The 19679-nt window shown below is 36.6% G+C and overlaps 1 protein-coding gene across 2 annotated transcripts in view; it reads left to right on the forward strand.

Moving 5' to 3' along the window:
* Nucleotides 1–19679, forward strand: part of COL28A1 (collagen, type XXVIII, alpha 1) — a 188147-nt gene that overhangs the window by 13149 nt on the left and 155319 nt on the right. For both annotated transcript variants that reach the window (XM_011943170.1, XM_011943162.1), the window contains exons 4-9: nucleotides 5105–5125; nucleotides 7275–7331; nucleotides 9117–9170; nucleotides 11372–11413; nucleotides 13366–13392; nucleotides 18070–18114. In XM_011943170.1, the coding sequence (XP_011798560.1) occupies nucleotides 5105–5125; nucleotides 7275–7331; nucleotides 9117–9170; nucleotides 11372–11413; nucleotides 13366–13392; nucleotides 18070–18114 (246 nt within the window). The remainder of the gene's footprint in view (nucleotides 1–5104; nucleotides 5126–7274; nucleotides 7332–9116; nucleotides 9171–11371; nucleotides 11414–13365; nucleotides 13393–18069; nucleotides 18115–19679) is intronic.

Genomic DNA, 19679 nt, shown 5'->3' on the forward strand with positions numbered 1-19679 from the left:
TTTTTTTTTTTTTTTGAGACGGAGTTTCACTCCTGCCGTCCAGGCTGGAGTGCAGCAGCGCGATCTCTGTACACTGCAACCTCTGCCTCCCAGGTTCAAGTGATTCTCCTGCCTTAGCCTCTCAAGTAGCTGGGATTACAGGCGCCTGCCACCACGCCCGGTTATTTTTTTTTTGTATTTTTGAGTAGAGATGGCCAGGCTGTTCTCAAAGTCCTGACCTCAAGTGATCCACCCACCTTGGCCTCCCAAAGTGTTGGGATTACAGGTGTGAGGCACAGCGCCTGGCCCAGAACTTGACTCTTGATGAGAGCATTGGAAAAATTCTTTATTTCATCCCTTAATTGTATTATATCTTTAGTTGAATTTTAAAACTTTTTATTTTGAAATAATTATGTAGTTGACTTTTTAAATAAGTTAATTAGGTGTGATTTAAGTATACAACTGCATCAACTTGAAGTGCACAATTCCATGAGCTTTTGACATAGGTACGCACCTGCGAAACTACCAACACAATTAGGACAGAGAACATTTCCATCACCTCCCCAAATTGCCTCATATCTCTTTGTAAGACCTCCTTTGCTCCTGAGCTACTGATCTGACTTTTGTGACTCTAGATTAGTGTATACTTTCTAGAATTTTATACAAACTCAAATAGTACGTATTCTTTTTGTGTCAGGCTTCTCGTACCCAGCATAATAATTTTCGAACTCATCAGGGTTGTTTTCCGTATCAGAAGTTTACTCCCTTTTATTGTAGAATAGACTTTAGTTGAATTTAATGGACATGAGTATACAGAATGAATAGATTGTTCAGGAGCTGAGACAAATCAAATCATTGTAAATTCCTTGATGCCTCTAGTAGGAATTATCATGTAAGAACCCTACAGAAACATTTTAGTTCTGAATTACCCAAAAGAGACTTAATGATTCCAAATTGAAGGAGACATGTAATATATTTTTACTGCTATTTTATTATAATTTACATAGTAGTATTGAAACCAAAGAAACAAATTCAACCCAAAGTCCTGGATATATATTACTTGGTCCTGTGGAAGAGTAAGAGAGGATATGTGAAAATTAAAAACAATTTTTTCCCTCTGTTGCCTTTGATGTTAAATATTTAAAAAGCCTTTATGGAAATAAGGATTGTAACAAATTTGTCTTTTTTTCTGAGATATTTTTAAAAAACATAAATTTAAGGTATTCCTTCCCTCACATACCAAGAAGAGATCAATGTGATTATGTCTATATCATCTTTAGAATTCTATGCTTTGTTAATCTATTAATTATGATCACTTTCCATTTTTTCAAGACTTCCTCTGTTTAGGGCCTTATTTTTGTTTTCTGTTTTAGATTTTATAGTGGCTGTTTTGCTACCATTTTAAGTTGAATTTTTTTGTCACAGGGTTTGTTCTACTTGCCTACCAAGTGCTTTACTGTCATTCTACCTGCTATGATATTTGTCCCTTCCTCACATGTTTTCTGTCCCCTTCTCGTAGCATAGACCTTATACTCCTTGAAAAATTGGTGGCTCCATTCTAGCATTCTGGTTTCACATATATAATATATGTGAATATATGTCATATATATGAATCCATTAATGAAATTCTGACTGTGTCTTCTTTTGCTGTTATGAGACCCTTTCCCTATTTATCCTGTTCATTGAAACTCAAGCATCCCCGCAGTCTGTCATTGAACATGCCCTCCCCTCAGGCTTTGACACAGTTCTCCTTGCAGCCTGCTTCCCTGCCTGGGTGCAAGCCCTCGCCACCTCCCAAGGCCTCCGGCTCTGTCCATGTGGGCCCTTCTGTCCGCTCCCTTTAAATGTCCCTCCTAACTGCTTCCTTTGTCTTATTGCCCACACTAGTCCTTATGATTTTTTCCCCCTAAACTTTGACATATAGGACAGCATACCATCAATGGGTGGCCCTTTGCATTCCTCTCTTCAAAGCCATCCAGAAAACCCATCTATTCCAAGAAGCCATCTTGTTACTGGCTCCCCTGCCCCTGGCCTAGGACCTCCTTCCTACTCGGGTTTCTGTGTGTTGTCCTCTGTTCCTGGGGCTTATAGCCTATAAGAACCCTCAGGGATGGGACTTTGTTCTTTGTTTGAAACAGTCTTATCTATTGTGTGGTTTTGGGTTCATTTTTGTTTCCATAGAAATATAAATTCCAGCAAACACGAATTTAAATGAGTTCCAAAAATAGTTTTTTGCATTGCTATGGTTTTAAGCCTTATGCCACATATTTCTAAAGAGCAATATGGCAAAGCAGAAATTGAATTTTCAAAGAAAGAACTGAAAAGAAGTGTAAAATTACACATCAGATACAGTAAGAGCTGAATTCATGAATTTAAAAACTGATTAAGATATTGCTTATTGTGGCTAGGTGTGGTGGCTCACGCCTGTAATCCCAGCACTTTGGGAGGCCAAGGCGGGTGGATCACTTGAGATCAGGAGTTTGAGACCAGCCTGGCCAACATGATGAAACCCTGTCTCTACTAAAAATACAAAAATTAGCCTGGCGTGTTGGTGTGCTCCTATAATTCCAGCTACTCCAGAGGCTGAGTCAGGAGAATTGCTTAAACCCGGGAGGTGTAGGTTGCAGTGAGCCAAGATCTTGCCACTGCGCTCCAGCCTAGGTGACAGGGCAAGACTCTGTCTCAAAAAGAAAAAAAAAAAAAAGACATTGTTCATTGTAAAAAGATTGTGATGTGACAAAAATTTAAATTTTTCTTTATTTCAGTAGTGGTTTTTAAATATTACAATTTGACTTGAATTATTAGTTGTTTTACTGCCTCTGTTGAACTTCTTTTGAATTTCTTTTCTCTCTCTTTCTCCCAGAGGAAACCACTCTCTGACGTGGTTTGAAATATTTTACATATTTTAATAAATCAGATCATATTGTACGTATCTATCTACAACTTGCTTTTGCAGTCAATTTTTATTGGAAATGTTGTAGAAAGGCATAGATCCAATGCGTTCACTTTAACTGCTGAGTAGTATTTCATTTACTGATCCATTCCACTATTGGCAATTATTTTATTTGCAGTTTTTCATTACAAAAAACAATGAATGCTAAAATGTGCAAGAGCAAGAATTTCCCTGTGGTGTGTCTGGAAAGGATGTCAGGATAACAGGCAAAAGCAAGAATTGTCCTGGCAGCCTAGTGATAATGCATGTCCATCTTCAGCTTTGTAGGCATAGCCAAATGTTCTACAGAGGGTAATACCATTTTAACTAAAATTATCATTGTATCTGAGTTCCTATTTCTCCATAGGACCTCCTAGCTCTTAAAGATACAAGTATCTCATCTGCTTTCAGCCTGGATTTACATGGCTAGTAATTTAAAATCATTTGGTTGGGAAGGGTGGTAGGTGAGACTCTAAATTTTGTGCATAGTATCTGTGGCTAAGGTTTTATAGCTCCTGAGATCATGTAGTCAAACTTTATCCTTTTTAATATGTGGAGAAAACTACCTGGAAGGATTGTATGACTTGTCCAAGGCCATATAGCTAGTTAATGGTTGAAACGGGATGGAAACCCAGAATGACACTTAATTCCCAGCCTAATTTTTTCCCTATTAAATCATTAGAGCCACTTAAAGCATTTTGTTATCTCGTCCCTCTATATTATTAGTTTGTACGGAAATAAAGTAAAAATAAAACTGAAGGGATGCAGCATCCTTCATAAAGCTACATACTCTTATATAACTTCCTTGTTAGCTTCTGCATTTTTAATATCTTGCAACAAATATTCCAGTGCTTGTTCCTTCATCTTTCTATTTTATCGTATGTAAATTACCCTTTCAGATGAAATCATAAGGCACTGGTTTGATATATAATTTCTAGGTTAAGAAAGTACTAATTCTATATGTAAACATAGGTTAGTTTCTTTCCAGCGTTTGACTTCCAACATGGCCTTCAGTGCATTTATCAGGTAATATCCCACTGAATTAAAGTATGGTAGAGAGGCCTAGGTGTTGGACAAAAACAAGATCATGACACTTCTGCAAAATTATAAATTTAAAATAGTTTTGAAAAATATCCTGGCTAATTTATTTCTGTATGGTACATATGACATGCACTGAGGACTGTCAGGAGGCACAGCCCAAGTGTGTTACCTTGGTTGAGTCACATTATGGTGGAACCATGTTTCCTTATTGCAAAGCAAGAGGTTGAGTCTGATTGACTTCTAAGACTCATTAAATTTGTTTTTTTGTTTTTCATAATGGTCACTTTTTATTAGGAAATATTTATTACTTTTCTATAACTTAATTTTTTTCCTAAGGTAGCCAGTTATAAATGTAGGTCGTCTTTTACATAAGTAATGCATATTACTATGAACTGTTCAAAATTTTTACCAGAATATTATTCCTAATACTGTTTAAATTTAAAAGCTGAGTATCTTTTTTTTGCTTATGTTGAAATTCTATAAATAAAGTACCATATTAGAGGCTTTTATTTTATTTTATTTTATTTTTTTCAAATTTGAAATAGAAAACCCTTCTCCTAGTGATCATGATAATGGAAATCTTTGTCTGCTCATAATTCAGACCATCTCAAAAAATGTCACTGGACTTTGTAACTTTCTCTTTTTGAGTTTTAATATGATCTAACACCTATTAATATTTCATGAAATTATGATTATATTATTTTAATCTTGAAAAATAAATCATGAAAAATAGATGCATGTATATGTGCATAAGGATGGAAAAAATTAAAAATATAAAATTATATATTCTGCCTCAGTCTTTGTATGTAAAAGTGAGAGCTTTCTCATTATGACTGATTAACTTTATAGTCAAATTATGGAGATTACAGAGCTGATAAAGAAAACAAAAGATAAAACATAGAATGCAGTAAGATGAAGTTCCTAGAAAATATAGATTACTTTTTAATGATAGTTATATCTCCTATTATCACATGGCTCGAACTGCTCATTGGGTGGTTGACTGGTTGGCTTCATTGCTTTTACAAGGTTAAAAAGGCTGAATTGCTATTCTTTGTGGAAACTTCATATCCCATGGGGAATAATTACAACTAATAAGTAGCTGAAAGCAGAACTATGAATCGAGTTAATGCTTCATTCTTTTTTCCCTTGTAGGATATCTTATTTGAAAAGAAGGTAAGCATCACATGTTTTGATTACTACGAATTACTCTAAAAACTTGCATTATCAGATCAGCATTATAATTCATATTAGAAGATTAAGTGTGACTAAATAAAAAAGCTTAGTTCTTTTAAAATGAGCCACTCTATTCTGAGGCAGCCGTCTGATTTCTTTTATACTACCATATTCAATGCAAGTTGGAAAATTTGGAAAAAGTAGGAAATATTGAATGTGATTCCAGGAGTGATTTTAGAAATCAGTCATAAGCAAACCACATAGTTGTTGCTTACTTTGATGTGATTCCTTTATTCTAAGCATGTATCTGACATCAGCCACATCAGGTCCTCCATTTTGGGGGGTGTTCCTAGTGTTGGCTAGGTTAGACAGAGGGTTCCCAGCTAAGAGAGTTTAGAGTAATCCCCTACTGCCAGACGATTGACTTTGAGCTCATTCTCCTTATTGTAAAGAAAAGGCAGCCTGATGATGGCCACCAGACCATGTGGCAAAGGAATCTGGCCAGTAAGATTGAATGGGCCTTAGCACAATAGGCAATCATCAGCTTGCTGAGGAATCCTGTCCTGGACATGCATTTCTTAAAAGAAAGAGTTTGGAACATCTGAACTTTGTTCAATGAGCTGCTTATTTAACATCAGGAAATTTACACTATTGTTGCATAAAATAATAGGAGTTAACCAAACTTGTAGTGCACCATGTTTTATTAAATTGTACATGCTCAGATATACCATTATGTTATGGACCATTAAGAAAGGAAAAAAAAATGGCTGGGCATGGTGGCTCACGCCTGTAATCCTAGCACTTTGGGAGGCCGAGGTGGGTGGATCACGAGGTCAGAAGATCGAGATCATCCTGGCCAACATGCTGAAACCGCATCTCTACCAAAAATACAAAAAATTTAGCTGGGGTCGTGGCGCATGACTGTAGTCCCAACTACTTGGGAAGCTGAGGCAGGAGAATCACTTGAACCCAGGAGGCAGAGGTTGCAGTGAGCCAAGATCGCCGCTGCACTCCAGCCTGGCGATAGAGCGAGACTCTGTTTAAAGAAAAAGAAAGAAAAAAAGCCCTTGCCAACTTAACTATGATACAGTGTCTTCTTCTTAATTGCAATTCTTACTTTATACATATGGAAAGAAGTTTTTAGACATTTTGGATGTAGATTTAAAAATCCTGTATCACTTTCATATATACATATAAGGGAATATATAAGCAAAATAACTTGGTTATTTCTAAAACTTTTTCACATCACAGTCTAAATCAAGCTTGTTCAACTTCCTGCCTGTAGGCTGCTTGCGGCCCAGGACGACTTTGAATGTGGACCAACACAAATTTATAAACCTTTTAAAAACGTTATAAAATGTATGCATGGAATTTTTTTTTTTTTTTTTTGGCTCATTAGCTATCATTAGTATTAGTGTATTTTATGTGTGGCCCAAGGCAATTCTTCCAATGTGGCACAGGGAAGCCAAAAGATTAGACATCCCTGGTAAATCTTCTGAATCATTTTTTGTCTGAGTTGTTGATGTCCTTGTTTTTCCACATAATACTGACCTCTATGCCAGCAAAAGCATTGGTGATGAAGCATGTCTTAAGAATGTTCTGGAATTTTCTTCCATTTCATTCTGTAAGTTTTGAAGTGCATGTGCAAAAAGCAACTACTTTGTCATGACTGAACCTGATCAACAGCTATTATAAGACTCATTCTGATTTCAGAGTTGTTAAAATGAGGAAGAAAGTGCATCTTAGAATTAGTAAAATATAAGTCAAATGTTTTCCTTTGCCTAGTAAAGGAGCATTTAATATTATTATATTATTGAGCTTTGATGTGTTATGTAGAAGAGAAGCAGCAGAAATTCTAAAAGTCCATTGAAAATATTTATTTTCTCCTTTTAACTGGCATCTATATATTATATATGTATTTTTGATGGGATGTCTATTTTATTTAACTATGCTGAAATTTAATAATATTTTGTTAGCTGGCTCTTGATAGGTATAAATTTGCCTAGAATAATTTAATAGAGAGAGCAAAACCTCCATAAATGTGCAAGGTAAAATTTCTTAGAGAGTGTTCCAGTTGGTTATATACTGAATACAATTCGAAATGCTATATTTCACTGTGTGTTAATATCATATTTCATTATTGATTCAGTGTGAACGCAAGATTTGTGAATGTGAGAAGGGAGATCCAGGTGATCCAGGGCCTCCTGTGAGTATATTTTTACTTTGAACTTAAGTCAGAAAGTCCTAGCAATGATAGCTCTACTGGCTCTTGAAAACATCAGGGCTATTTCGCACCGTTGAAAAGCAATTGTTTGGAAATGGCAGCAAAAATGGAAATGCTACTTCTTTCTTTTATTTCTAAAGGGACGCATTCTATCCTTAGAAATAAGCCTGGGATTTTACTGACCTGAACTGAGGGCAGGAGTGTTTTGAAGTTGTTCCCACAAAGGACATTTATGTCCTTCTTCGTAAAATAAAGCCAGAATTTCTCAATAGTGAACTGAATACAGAAAAAGCTAATACAAATAATCGTGCTTTAAGCAAAGCTTTATCCCACTAGAAACAAGAAGCATAAGCCTCTCTGAAAGTTAAATGTTGGCTTCACATGAATGCAGCAGTGCAGCAGCAACACTGTGTGGCCTCATGGACAGGAAGCTGGTCGGGATGCTTTGGGGGATTAGGGTGAGTTCTGTGAAATGGAAGTAAGCATGTGGCAACCAAAAATAAATGGCAGGATTTACTATGATGATTCATCATTTGATAAGATAATCCAGGAAGGACTGCTTTCTTTATATTCTGGCCTAATAACTTGTAGGTGCCATGTCTGTACTGGGAAGGCATTTGAAATGACATCTAGATCACTGGAAATGCTGAGCAGTTTTTTAACATTTATCTTCATAAAGCATCCACATCCTTATTCAGTCTTCTATTTATTTGTGTAATTACAAATATCATCCTTAGGGTTCAGAAGAAGCCCTGTGGAGAGTCTCACAAAATGCATGGATAAAAATTTTCAACTAATGCTTGTATTTGGGGCCAGGAGGGGAATGTGAATTGTGAATGTATTAGAAGGTGACAAATTTTACCTTGAGACTCGGATCCAAAGCCTACACTTTTTCAAACCATCCTACCAATCAGAGGATCTTTTTCTCCTCAAATGCAAAGTTAGATGCATTATATGATAATGGGGCAGCCAGTAGAAGCTGACTTTGGCTAAAGCAAAGGTTTAGCCATCCCTTCATATAAAGTCTTCGTTTATCCCCATTACACCAAGAAATGGCCAGGGTAAGGAATATTTCTTTATATTTTAAAATGAACAGTAAGAAAGCTCAGCTTTCTTGCTAAGCACCTGACAATTTTGTCACATTCTTGTCACATTTTAGGGATAAGCCACAGAATATGTCATTTAACATTTATCGAGTACCCCCAACACCAGTTCTCAGAAAAGCAAGCTTTTTGGTTGATTAGGAACAGGAAAACAAAATGCTTTTCTGGAACACAATTACAGAGCTCCTTTCTCCCATCTTTTGAGATTGTCTACTGGATATCAGAACCTCTTTGACCAAAGGCGAGCAAGCTGGCCTGGTCCTTTTAAAAGTGAGTAACAGAGGGGAATTGTAGAAGTGACCCACAATGAAGAGAGATTGGGAACAACTCCTATCCTTCGGCCTGTTGCAGCTACTCTTTTAAATCTTTGCATGAGTTTGATTTTGTTTTCAAAACTGCTGAGAAGTAATTGTTTTGGGAAGAAGTAATTGGTGGGAAGACAGAAACATTATTCTCTTTTGAGCAAATCTAGAAAATCTGCCAATGCACGACAGTGATTTTCCCGGTGTAGAAAAAGGGAGAAGAGAGTTGAATTTCTACCTGGCAGGTAAAGGTTTTACAGTTCACCCTCATTCTAGGAGACAAAACTGATCAGAAGTTATTATAAAGTATAGAAAACGATAGAATACCTCCTTAAAATAATATTTTTTCCCGTTGCCTTCAGGGTACACATGGAAGCCCAGGTATCAAAGGTGAGCGAGGACCAAAAGGAAACCCGGTAAATGAATAAACAGCTTTTCTTTAAACCAGCATATCTCCTAGATTTGTTTTTTAAAACAACAATTTTAAAAATAAAAAGCATTGTAGTATATGGCAAACATCTGACAACTTTTGTGAAGAATACAGATGTCCACTTCCTATATTATCTATCTTATTTCTGTTAGCTTGTATTCACAAATTCTAAGTAACATATGAACATTTTAGTCAGTAAGTTTACGAAACCTGGGGACATCAAATAAATAGAAACTAGTACTTAAAGGATAGCAGCCCATCTTATTTAGGATAGTGTTTCATTAACTGCTAATATGTGTTCCATATCAGATTGACATTGGCACTTATGCTTTTAATGGGTCTACTTTTAATGAATAACTGACTGACAGTAATAATAGAAAAGCCACCAGATGGTTTCTCACTCCCAGAGCATCTTCAAGTACTTCTCCAATTCTTTTCTCTGTGTACCTACCCCTCCGCCCCCACCCCCCCCCCCCAACAAATCCTAGGCTTTTAAAGAAAACATTCACCTGTTCAGATCATTGTTAGGATTTTGGTTCCAAGTTCAAGAACAACAGCAGGAATCACAAAGAGAAAAGTAGATATAACTATGTGAAAATTTAAGGCAAAATTCTGTGTAATGAAAAAATAATAATTAAAGAAAATGAAGTGATATGCTTTGGTTGTGTCCTTACTCAAATCTCATATTGAATTGTATGTAGCTCCCATAATTCCCACATGTGGTGGGAGAGACTGGTGGGAGGTAATTAAATCATGGGGGATGGGTCTTTCCCATGCTGTTCTTGTGATCGTGAATAAGTCTCATGAGATCTGATGGTTTTATAAGGGGAAGTTCCCCTACGTATACTCTTTTGCTTGTCACCATGTAAGATGTGGCTTTGTTCCTCCTTCACCTTCCTCCATGATTGTGAGGCCTCCCCAGCACTGTGGAACTGTGAGGCCATTAAACCTCTTTCTTTTATAAACTACCCAGTCTCAGGTGTGTCTTTGTTAGCAGCATGAGAATGGCCTAATATAAGGAGGGAATATTAAAGAAATAGAAATATCAGGGAATATTTGCATCAAATGTAATGGACATTGGCTTAATTTCTATAGCACATTGAGTTAATTTCTGAACACAGTTTTCAAGAGAGGAAACAAAACTAGTAAAGAAAAAAGTAAAAGCACATTTAATTTCATTAGGTAATAAAATAAATTTAAATAGAGAGAATGAGATATCCTTTAATAGTGATACTTATGAGGATTATTTTTTTTTCTTGGTTTTCTAGTCCACATCGTTTGTTTTTGTGTGTGTTTTGAAGTTTAAAAACATTTCTTTCATTATAGCAATTAACACAGCAATATTAAAATAATAATAACTAATTACAGCAGTGTGGCAGCGAAACTGGTTTGCTTTTCATTGCAGGTAACTTGACACAAATAGTTTGGGAGCAATACATAAGAGGCACTCGAGTACTAACAAAGTTAACTATTAAAAATTAACTCATAAATGAACTCTAAAACAGCCCTATTAGAAAATTTTTAGGGAAGTAATGAAAAAAAATCATAAGTTAAATGCATAAAAGTATTTTTGGCAATTGTCTGCTTGTCAAGGAAAGGGAATATAGCAACCTTGGATAGCTTTACAACATACACACACATGCACAACCAAACAACCCTATACTCACTCATCTTATGTACGTTCAACCTGATGCCATCATGTCTTCTTTTTGTTGTGTTAAATACCCATTAGAAATGTATGTTCATGTTTTATTTCTTTGGTTTGTAATTTTGTGCCACATAATATATTTTCTTAAATCTTGCTGAAATCAAGCAATTACTCTTGAGGACATTTTGGAAAACATTCCAAAGCCCCTTTGAGAAAAACCAGAGTGACTGGGTCCAAGTGAGTATAATGCTGTATTTGAGAACAACGGCTGTGTTGTTCAACCGGGATGTGGCGTAAGCTGTGAAAATGTACCTGGATCCTGCACCCTACACATCTGGCTTCACTCCAAAGGGCGAAGTTTATCTGAGTTGCTATTTTTTTTTTTTTTTGCCTAGATTGCATGGGCAAAATGTCAATGGGAAAGACTAAAGATGTTTCCTAATTGGGCTAAGCTATTAATCTTCTATATAATGCATTTTATTGAGCAACCAGTCACTCTTCAGGGTTGTGGAATTTTGACTGTTTTTTATTTGTCACAGGGCGATGCTCAAAAAGGAGAAGCTGGAGAAAGAGGTCCTGGGGTATGTACACAACTGGGATGCCTTCCTGAGAAAGTGATCCTAGGTTACTGATTTTGTGGTTGACCATTTTGACCCCTGTAGTGCAAGTGCAAAAGTGATTTCTATCTACCCTGTGCTCTTGATGGCTCAGGAAGGCAATCAGAAAGATATGATCTTAGAATTGGAAATGTGGGGAGAAAATACTCAGCTCAACAGGAGTGAAAACAGGAGCAGGAGTGTTCAACCCTATCAAATTCTCTGATGCTTAATTTGACATTGGTGAAAGGCTCCAACGAGAAAAGTATTTGCTTTATTTCTTATGTTTTTAAAGATAAGGAATAAGTTAGAATTTCAGGAGCATAAGAACTACATGGTCTAAACTATGCTTTTTTAATCCAATTCTACAGACATAATAAAATGTATCATTCTATTTGATTTCTTATCCCCCAAATTAGAAGATAGTAGATATTGCCCAAGAACTAATTACAGTATGTTTCTTATTTTGCACTTTTCTGAGCATTGCAGTAAGTGTATCAAATAGCAGAGATGTGTACAGTGAATAAAAAGAAGACCATATGACATTGCCGCTCTCTGCTTGTCCCCCTGGATGTGCCCTGAACTTAGACCCAAAGATCTTAAAAACTGTTCTCTTGGTATTTTTAATCAACTTCATTAAAAAATCTCATAGAAACTTTGGTAACGTCAACAAAAAATCTGAAATGTGTGTTACTCATTCAGGAAACATTTCTTAGTTATCTTCTATGTATAAAGCATACGAGTATGTAAAATAAAACTAAGATAAAATAATTGTATTTGTAAATAGCTTATTATCTCATAGGAAAGAATTCTACGTTCATCTGTTCCTCATTGGCCACACACTTGGAAGTTTTATTTCCTTCACGAAGTTTCCTTTTGTAAAAAAAAGTCAGTCTAGGCAAAGTGACTCATACGTGTAATACCAGCACTTTGGGAGGCCTAGGTGGCCTTAAGTGATTAAGGCCACTTGTTCGAGACCAGCCTGAGCAACGTAGTGAGACCTTCTCTCTACAAATAAATAAATAAATAGATAATAGTATTAATAAAAAAGTCATGCATAGAACAAAATTTTGTAGTCTGACTCACATGTAACTGCAATAATAGCTTATTTATTAAATAGGTTTCTTCAGCTGTCTAAATACATCTGACAATTTTATTTCCATACTTGAAAAATATACCTGTATGAAAGACAAAAAAATCCCATTTGAAGAGAACTTGCTGCTGCTTAGAGTTGCTAATTTCCCAGGCCATGTAATACTCATTATTGTATTTCTTGAAGGGCAATGGGCAGTGACACAGTAGAAAAGCCTGTACAGGATTCACAAGGGTGACACACAGAAGACAGCAGAAGTGCTGGCCCCTTATTTAGTGTGAGATAAAAGACAGTAGCTTAAAGGTCACTGTCTCATCAGGGCTGATAAAGGAATCTGTCATGTCCTTGATGTTATATATTTTAGACTGAATTTGAAAGGAGGACCATAATGGATACAAATATTTACACACATTTTAAAGGCCATTACCTCAGCTCATTTTCAAAGCCAATTTCTTTCAGAGTCTCCGTGAAACATTTTTAGCTGCAATAGTTCATAGTTTAAAAGTCAATATAACAGTTTTGAAGGGACCATTACAGGCCATCACTTCTACAATGACTTTCAGTGTACATTATCGCCTCTAGTTTTGGGCCAAAGGGATATGAAAAAATACCTGAAACAGAGAATAAAATGTGATAAAGGGAAGACAGATTATTTTCTTCTCCTCAGTAAATGCACATTTCTCCAAGCACAAAGAGAAATGAAACAGTTTACATTTCTATGGTCTAATTTTCCAGGCGGTATAGATGTGTTTTTGTTATACCTTGTAACTGAAAAATACCTAACCCTTATTCTAACTCTGCCTTAGAGTATCATATTTTACTTTTTCTTCTCTTTTTAAATTAGGGAATTCCTGGGTACAAGGGTGACAAGGTAAGTTGGTAACAACAAATAGATAGACCAGAATTTCAAAAAGAAAAACAGAAACAGAAATGTACTTATGAACTTAATAAAAGTTATTTTCTTTGTTTTTGTAAGTCTGGATTCCCTCATTCCTTAGTTAACATAAAACAATAATAGAACTTAACATGTGGATGTGTGTTATAGGGATGGAGGGTACCATAAGATTCCTGAGATTAGAATCCAGCCTCCTTCAGCTTTGCAAACATGAATTATTTTAATAGGGAACCCCGGTTTATAAGCCATGCAGCACAGGTATGCAGGCTAAAAGTTTCTTTACACAAACAGATTCAGCAATACTGCAAGTAGGTTGCTCCCTTGGTGCTTAACTTCCTATGAAAACCTAGACACCAAATCCTCTCCCAGGGGAAAGAGAGGATTTATCCTGGTTAAGCAGTGAAGAGCCACTGACTTCATTGAATTAGGCAACGGGGTAGAGCTCTCAGGAGAGTAAATTTGGCAAACAAACTAAAGGTATGGGTTGGTAGATGATTTGATGATTATTTGTGAGTTACAAATTAGGATACCAAACTGCTTTTAAAGGGTTTAACAAGTTGTACTGGGGCTCAGGAGCCTCTGAGAGTGCTCACTGGTTCATTGATAAATCTGTCCCACAGATCTCATTATTATCAGATTTTCTATCTGAATCAGAACATGCACCTATCATCCATTCCGTCCTACAGGGCTACAACCCTCAGGCATGGGAAAGAGGCTGGAACTTTAGAGGGTCCAGCTCTGAGTCTCCTCTGGCCTCCCTACTTCCCATGGAGCCAGGAGTCTGCAGGAAGTCTGTGCTTCCTTCTCCTGGATCATACATTGGGTAGCCAAGACCACAAAAGGCCTGCTGCTGGGAGGGCATACAAAAACCTCCTTTCCATATCCAACATCTTTCTAGGCTGGAGGGGGAGCCAAATGGTAGCTGTTTGTTGGGGCAGGAGAGGTCATATAGGGGGCTTTGTTGTGCTGCCGGGGGCGTCTTCACATGTGTGCTCATGCTCTTCTTGCTTTGGAAGGAGTTGGAGGTGGGAAGTGAAGTGGGGGCCAGGCTGCAGGGGTCTATGTCTGGCAAGGACCTCTGAGGGATTCACAAGTCTTTTAATTCTTTATTCCTTTTGAAGACATATTTGTTAAAAAAGGAAGCCAGAACATTATTAGTTTAGTTATAACTTTCAACTATTTAGACACATGGTATGTGGGCTTCCACTTACACTCTTGCCCTGGGCCCTGCAAATATTAGGGGTGAGCCTACATGCAAGCAAATAAATATATCCTAATTGTTGAAAATGTTAGGCCTCCAAGGGGAAGAGTGTAAGAAATCCCATGATTCTACATTTAGCAGCCTTAAGAACTTGGGTAACTCAACGTCTTGGAGTATCTGTTTCTTCAACTGGATGGATAAAATTTGTATAGGCCTGCCTAACTTACAGAGTGATTGGAGAACCAAATAGTAGGCATGACAGTGTATTCCAAAATGTTGGCTTGTCTACAAATGTAAGTGCCACTATGAAGAGGAAAGGAACAAATATTAGTATGGGAAAACAAAAAATTTTCACAGTTGTAAAATTATCAACTGTGTATATAGTTGAGGAAAATTATGGGTGCCCTCCTCCTCCTTTTTGATTTATATAGTGAGGTAGTTATCAACACAAGGAAGCTTTATACATATATTTTTTGAAAAGATTCATTTTACTTTCTGGAGAATTATTGATTCACTGGAAGAGTTCTCACGTGGAAAATACAAGCTGTCAGAGCAAAGTGACCCTGAACCATCGACATTCAAACCAGAATTTCACCAGGAGCAGCAGCATCAGAAAATAGAGGCTGAGAACAGAGCTGATCTGTTTATGGCTTTCTGAAGTACTCGCTCTCTGAAACTATGTAGTTGTGGCCATTCCACAGGGATTAATGAGCCTACCAAAAAGGAAAATGCCTTTGCAGAGGCAAATAACATGAATACAATATTTTCATTGATGGCAATCTGTGCCCTGCAAAAAACAAATGCTGTTCCTCAGGCCCCTGTAGCTAACAAATCTGTCTGGACAAATGGAATGTGAATTCTAGCCAAAAGCATTTTGAGTGTATTTATGGTACTTTTCTGTTTTATATTTTGGTGGTTGACTCATTTTATTCCCATCCAAAATTATTAAATTAATTGCTTTCTAATTGATTCTTCAAAAGTGATTTTCCATTTGCATTCAGAAATAAATGTTCAACTTGTTCTAAGTGAAAGCTCAGTTTTTCCTGGGTCAGTTTGACTCACAAAAGGATGTGAAGAGAGAACAGATTGCATTTGATCAGAGGCATAGCCGGCTCTAAGAGTCACACCTCCCTCTTCCCTGCTTCTGATGCCTGGAAGAGCCCAGGCAGTACCCTAGGCAGAAATGTTAGGTTAATGGAAAGTGACTTGCAGCCTGTAACTGTGTGCCTTGTTCAGCTACGGGTGACTGATAAGAACATGCACTTGAGAGCCTAACAGACTCAAGTCTGTGGTCGTGAACAAAGTATGTAATCTCTCTGAGCCTCATTTTGCTTATCTGTGAGTGGAGATATGTATATATACCTCACAAGGCCGCTATGGGGATTAGCAATAATGTAAAGGCTATGGCACACACTTCACATCCATAATTGGAAGTCATAATTATGATTTCCCTCCGTAGAGCACTGCTATTAAAACTGTGGTCTGCAAGCTGGTTGCCAGTCTGTGAATGGTTTGTTGCTATTCTGCAGCAAGATAAAGCTTCCACCAGCATATAAATCCACTATATCACTACGTATACTGTTTAAAGTTCAGCTGACATTTATTTTTCATAGCAAGACTTCCTTGATGAAGGAAGCAATGCATTGATTTACATTTGAATGCAATTTCCTTATGTCATTGTGTAGTGGCACTTCCAGTAACACGCCCTAGAGCAGTACAGAGGCAGAATAAAGTAGCAGCAGCAGAAGCTAGTGTTGAGAGCACTGGACTAGGAGTCATTGGGTAGCCTGTACATTTAAGTAAATCATTTGACATCTCCAATTGTGTTTCCTTATCTTGAAAGTGAGAATTGAATTGAGGATCAAAATAACAATATATATATAAAAGCATTTGGAAAACTCTAAATTGATTTATAAATGAGATAATATTACTATGATTATGAAACTTTAGTCATTTTTCTGACTGTCACCTTTTAGTTCTAATTATTAGAAGCCTCAAAAGTCTGATCTAATGAATTAGTATTCAGAGGTCCCAATTCTCATTCTACTTGAGGAAACGAACTTTTTAAAAACATTTATTTTTATTTAAAAATTTTAATTGACAAATCTAAAAAGTTCATATTTATTGTCTTGTATAAAATATAATTTGATAAATGTATACATTATAAAATGGCTAAATTGAGCTAATTAACATGTGCATCACCTCACATAATGATCAGGTTTTGTGGTGAGAATGCTTAAAATCTACCCTTTTAGTGATTTTCAATACAAGATGTTGTTATTAATGATAGTCATCGTGTTGAACAACAGATCTCTTGAACTTATTGCTCCTATCTAACCAGTTTTGTATCCTTTGACCAACATTTCCTAAGTTTCCACCCATTCCCCCTGGTAACCACCCTTCTACTCTGTGCTTCTGTGAGTTCAAATTTGTTAGATCACACATATAAGTGAGATCATGCCATATTTGTCTTTCTGTTCCTGGCTTATTTCACTTAACATAATGTCTTCCAGGTTCAGGTTCCTCTATGTTGTTACAAATGACAGGATTTCTTTCTTAAAGGCTAAATAATATTCCCTTGTATACCACATTCTCTTTACTTAACCTTCTTAATTACAAATTTTTAGTCTATAAAATTGGATTAATATTTATCTCAGACAGTTAATGTCAGATTAACTGAGATAAAATATGATACACTATCACTGATAAACTCTAAAGCACAACTCAAATGTTTTTTCAGCAATATTCTAGGGAAGACGGGTAAGTAGAGCATAATAATGAAAAATATGTAGCGTGCTTGCTGCCAAGTCCCGCTCTCCTACAGCAGACTTCGCTAACTCATCATGGCACCTGTTCCCACTAACTCACGATGCAATCTCATCTCAGAACCTTTCTCTCACAGTTCTCCAGGTGAACACTACTGGGTGATCAAGGTTGGTACTCAGGCTGAAGCATGGTGTTCTTGAAAAAAATAGGAATTCCAAGTTAGAGTATCTGGGTTCAGACTCTGATTCTTTTACTTACTAGCTATTTGATAGAGGGAAGTTATCTTGTTGAGTTTAAATGTTCTCAATTATAAAATAAGAATGATAAAGCTCATCTCCTTGGGCCGTTATGTGGATTCAGTTAAACCACATATGCAAAGGGCCTCTAATATGTGGTTAGATGCTAGGTTTCTTTTCTTCTAGTTTCATCTGTTTCTTAAAAATGTCAAACCTTATTACATTGTTCCTGATTTGTTCCTGTCAAGTTAAGGATGACTCATGGGTAAAAATAATCAGATTTCAATGCCCATACAACCCACAGTATTGAGGCTAAGATTGTGTAGAAAGCAGCAGAGTGCTTATGTTACAAGGGTGCTGGGAATTTAAAAAACAAACAAACAAGCAAACATTCTTAATAGTGAATGACTGCAAGTGTTCTCTTATTTATTTCACTTATTTATTTTTTAGGGTGAACGTGGGGAATGTGGTAAACCAGGAATAAAAGGTGACAAAGTAAGGAACATGTTTTTAAAATGCTTACAGCTGTGATCCCTTTTGGGTTGCGTTTCCTTAAGGGGAAATTCCTGGGCTGAATTATGGTGATCTCACTACTAGAGTTGGAATCAATGGCTCAATTTTTCACATCTGTAAAACATGTGGTAGAAAACAAAGTGATGCCTGACTCAATAATAGAGCCCCCAAATGCCTTTCTTATGGACCATTAAGACTTCATTTTGTGACACCCTGACCTTGGAGGCCACACCTCCTGAATGTTACGGTAAAAAGAATTATTTAACCAGCAAAGTTAATTAAAGCTGCAGTTGGGTCAGAGTAGAATTGCTTTCCAGATGCAAACACTGAAAACAGGCACTTTCCAAACTAGTGTGAAGAACTCTGAAATAAGTCAGTGAAATAGTTATAAACAGTGTGGTGCAACTAGACATAGAGATTTGGACTTTTGAAAATGTAGACACAGACAATTGGATAGATATTCACCTTTATTTAAAAAATAAATATAGGCTGGACACAGTGGCTAACGCCTGTAATCCCAGCACTTTGGGAGGCTGAGGTGGGCGGATCACCTGAGGTCAGGAGTTCAAGACCAGCCTGATCAATATGGTGAAACCCCATCTCTACTAAAAATACAAAAATTAGCCAGGCAGGGTGGTGTGCACCTGTAGTACCAGCTACTCAGGAGGCTGAGACAGGAAAATTGCTTGAACCCAGGAGGTGGAGGTTGCAGTGAGCGGAGATCATGCCACTGCACTCCAGCCTGGGTGACAGAGTGACCCATCTCAAAAATAAATAAGTAAATAAATAGATAAATAAATAGAAAGCACTTAAATTTGGAAAAAATTTTAAGGATGTTAAATAGTTCCTCAAAAGGCCAAATATATACAGAAAGTATATTTGAAACACGATGTTAAAGGGTCCAAAAAAGTGCAGAGTAAAAATAAATAGTTTTCATTATATTAAGAACTATTAACATCATGCCACCAAGATACCACACTTTTTCAGTTTCTATGTTATAATCTGGAAGGGAATCAAGGAGAGAAAATGAGGCAGAAGGTTAGGAGAAGAGGGTGAGATAATCACATTGGCCCATGGAACTAAACACTTTAAATAGATTGAGACTTTCTGAATGCTTTTAAACTACTGTAGAGTTAAAGGTCAGGTGGATCTGCAAAAGGTAGGCTTAGTAATTATCTCTAGTCAAAATGGAAAATGTGAAAATAAATAGATTCTTCCTGGAGTATAACTGAACATGCAAGATGGACCTGGATATTGGAAATACAGAAAAAGGGACACACATAGAATAGAATAGAAATGAAAGTCAAACAATATCTGGGAAAACTAGATGAAATTAAAATGGTTGACAAAGGATATCATATTTCATTGATTGAGATGTCCGGGATTGTTAAATGTCCCATTATTTTCCATGCCAAAAAGGAATAACGAAAAAAAAAAAAACCCACTGCCAATTATAAATGTAAGGTGCAACTGATTGTAAAATATACCCCAATGTCAGAGATATAAAAACGTGAAAAAATGTGTCTTAGAGCCGGTGAGATATCATG

Source organism: Colobus angolensis, unplaced genomic scaffold (genome assembly GCF_000951035.1).
Source record: "Colobus angolensis palliatus isolate OR3802 unplaced genomic scaffold, Cang.pa_1.0 Scaffold104, whole genome shotgun sequence".
Taxonomy (NCBI): Eukaryota; Metazoa; Chordata; class Mammalia; order Primates; family Cercopithecidae; genus Colobus; species Colobus angolensis.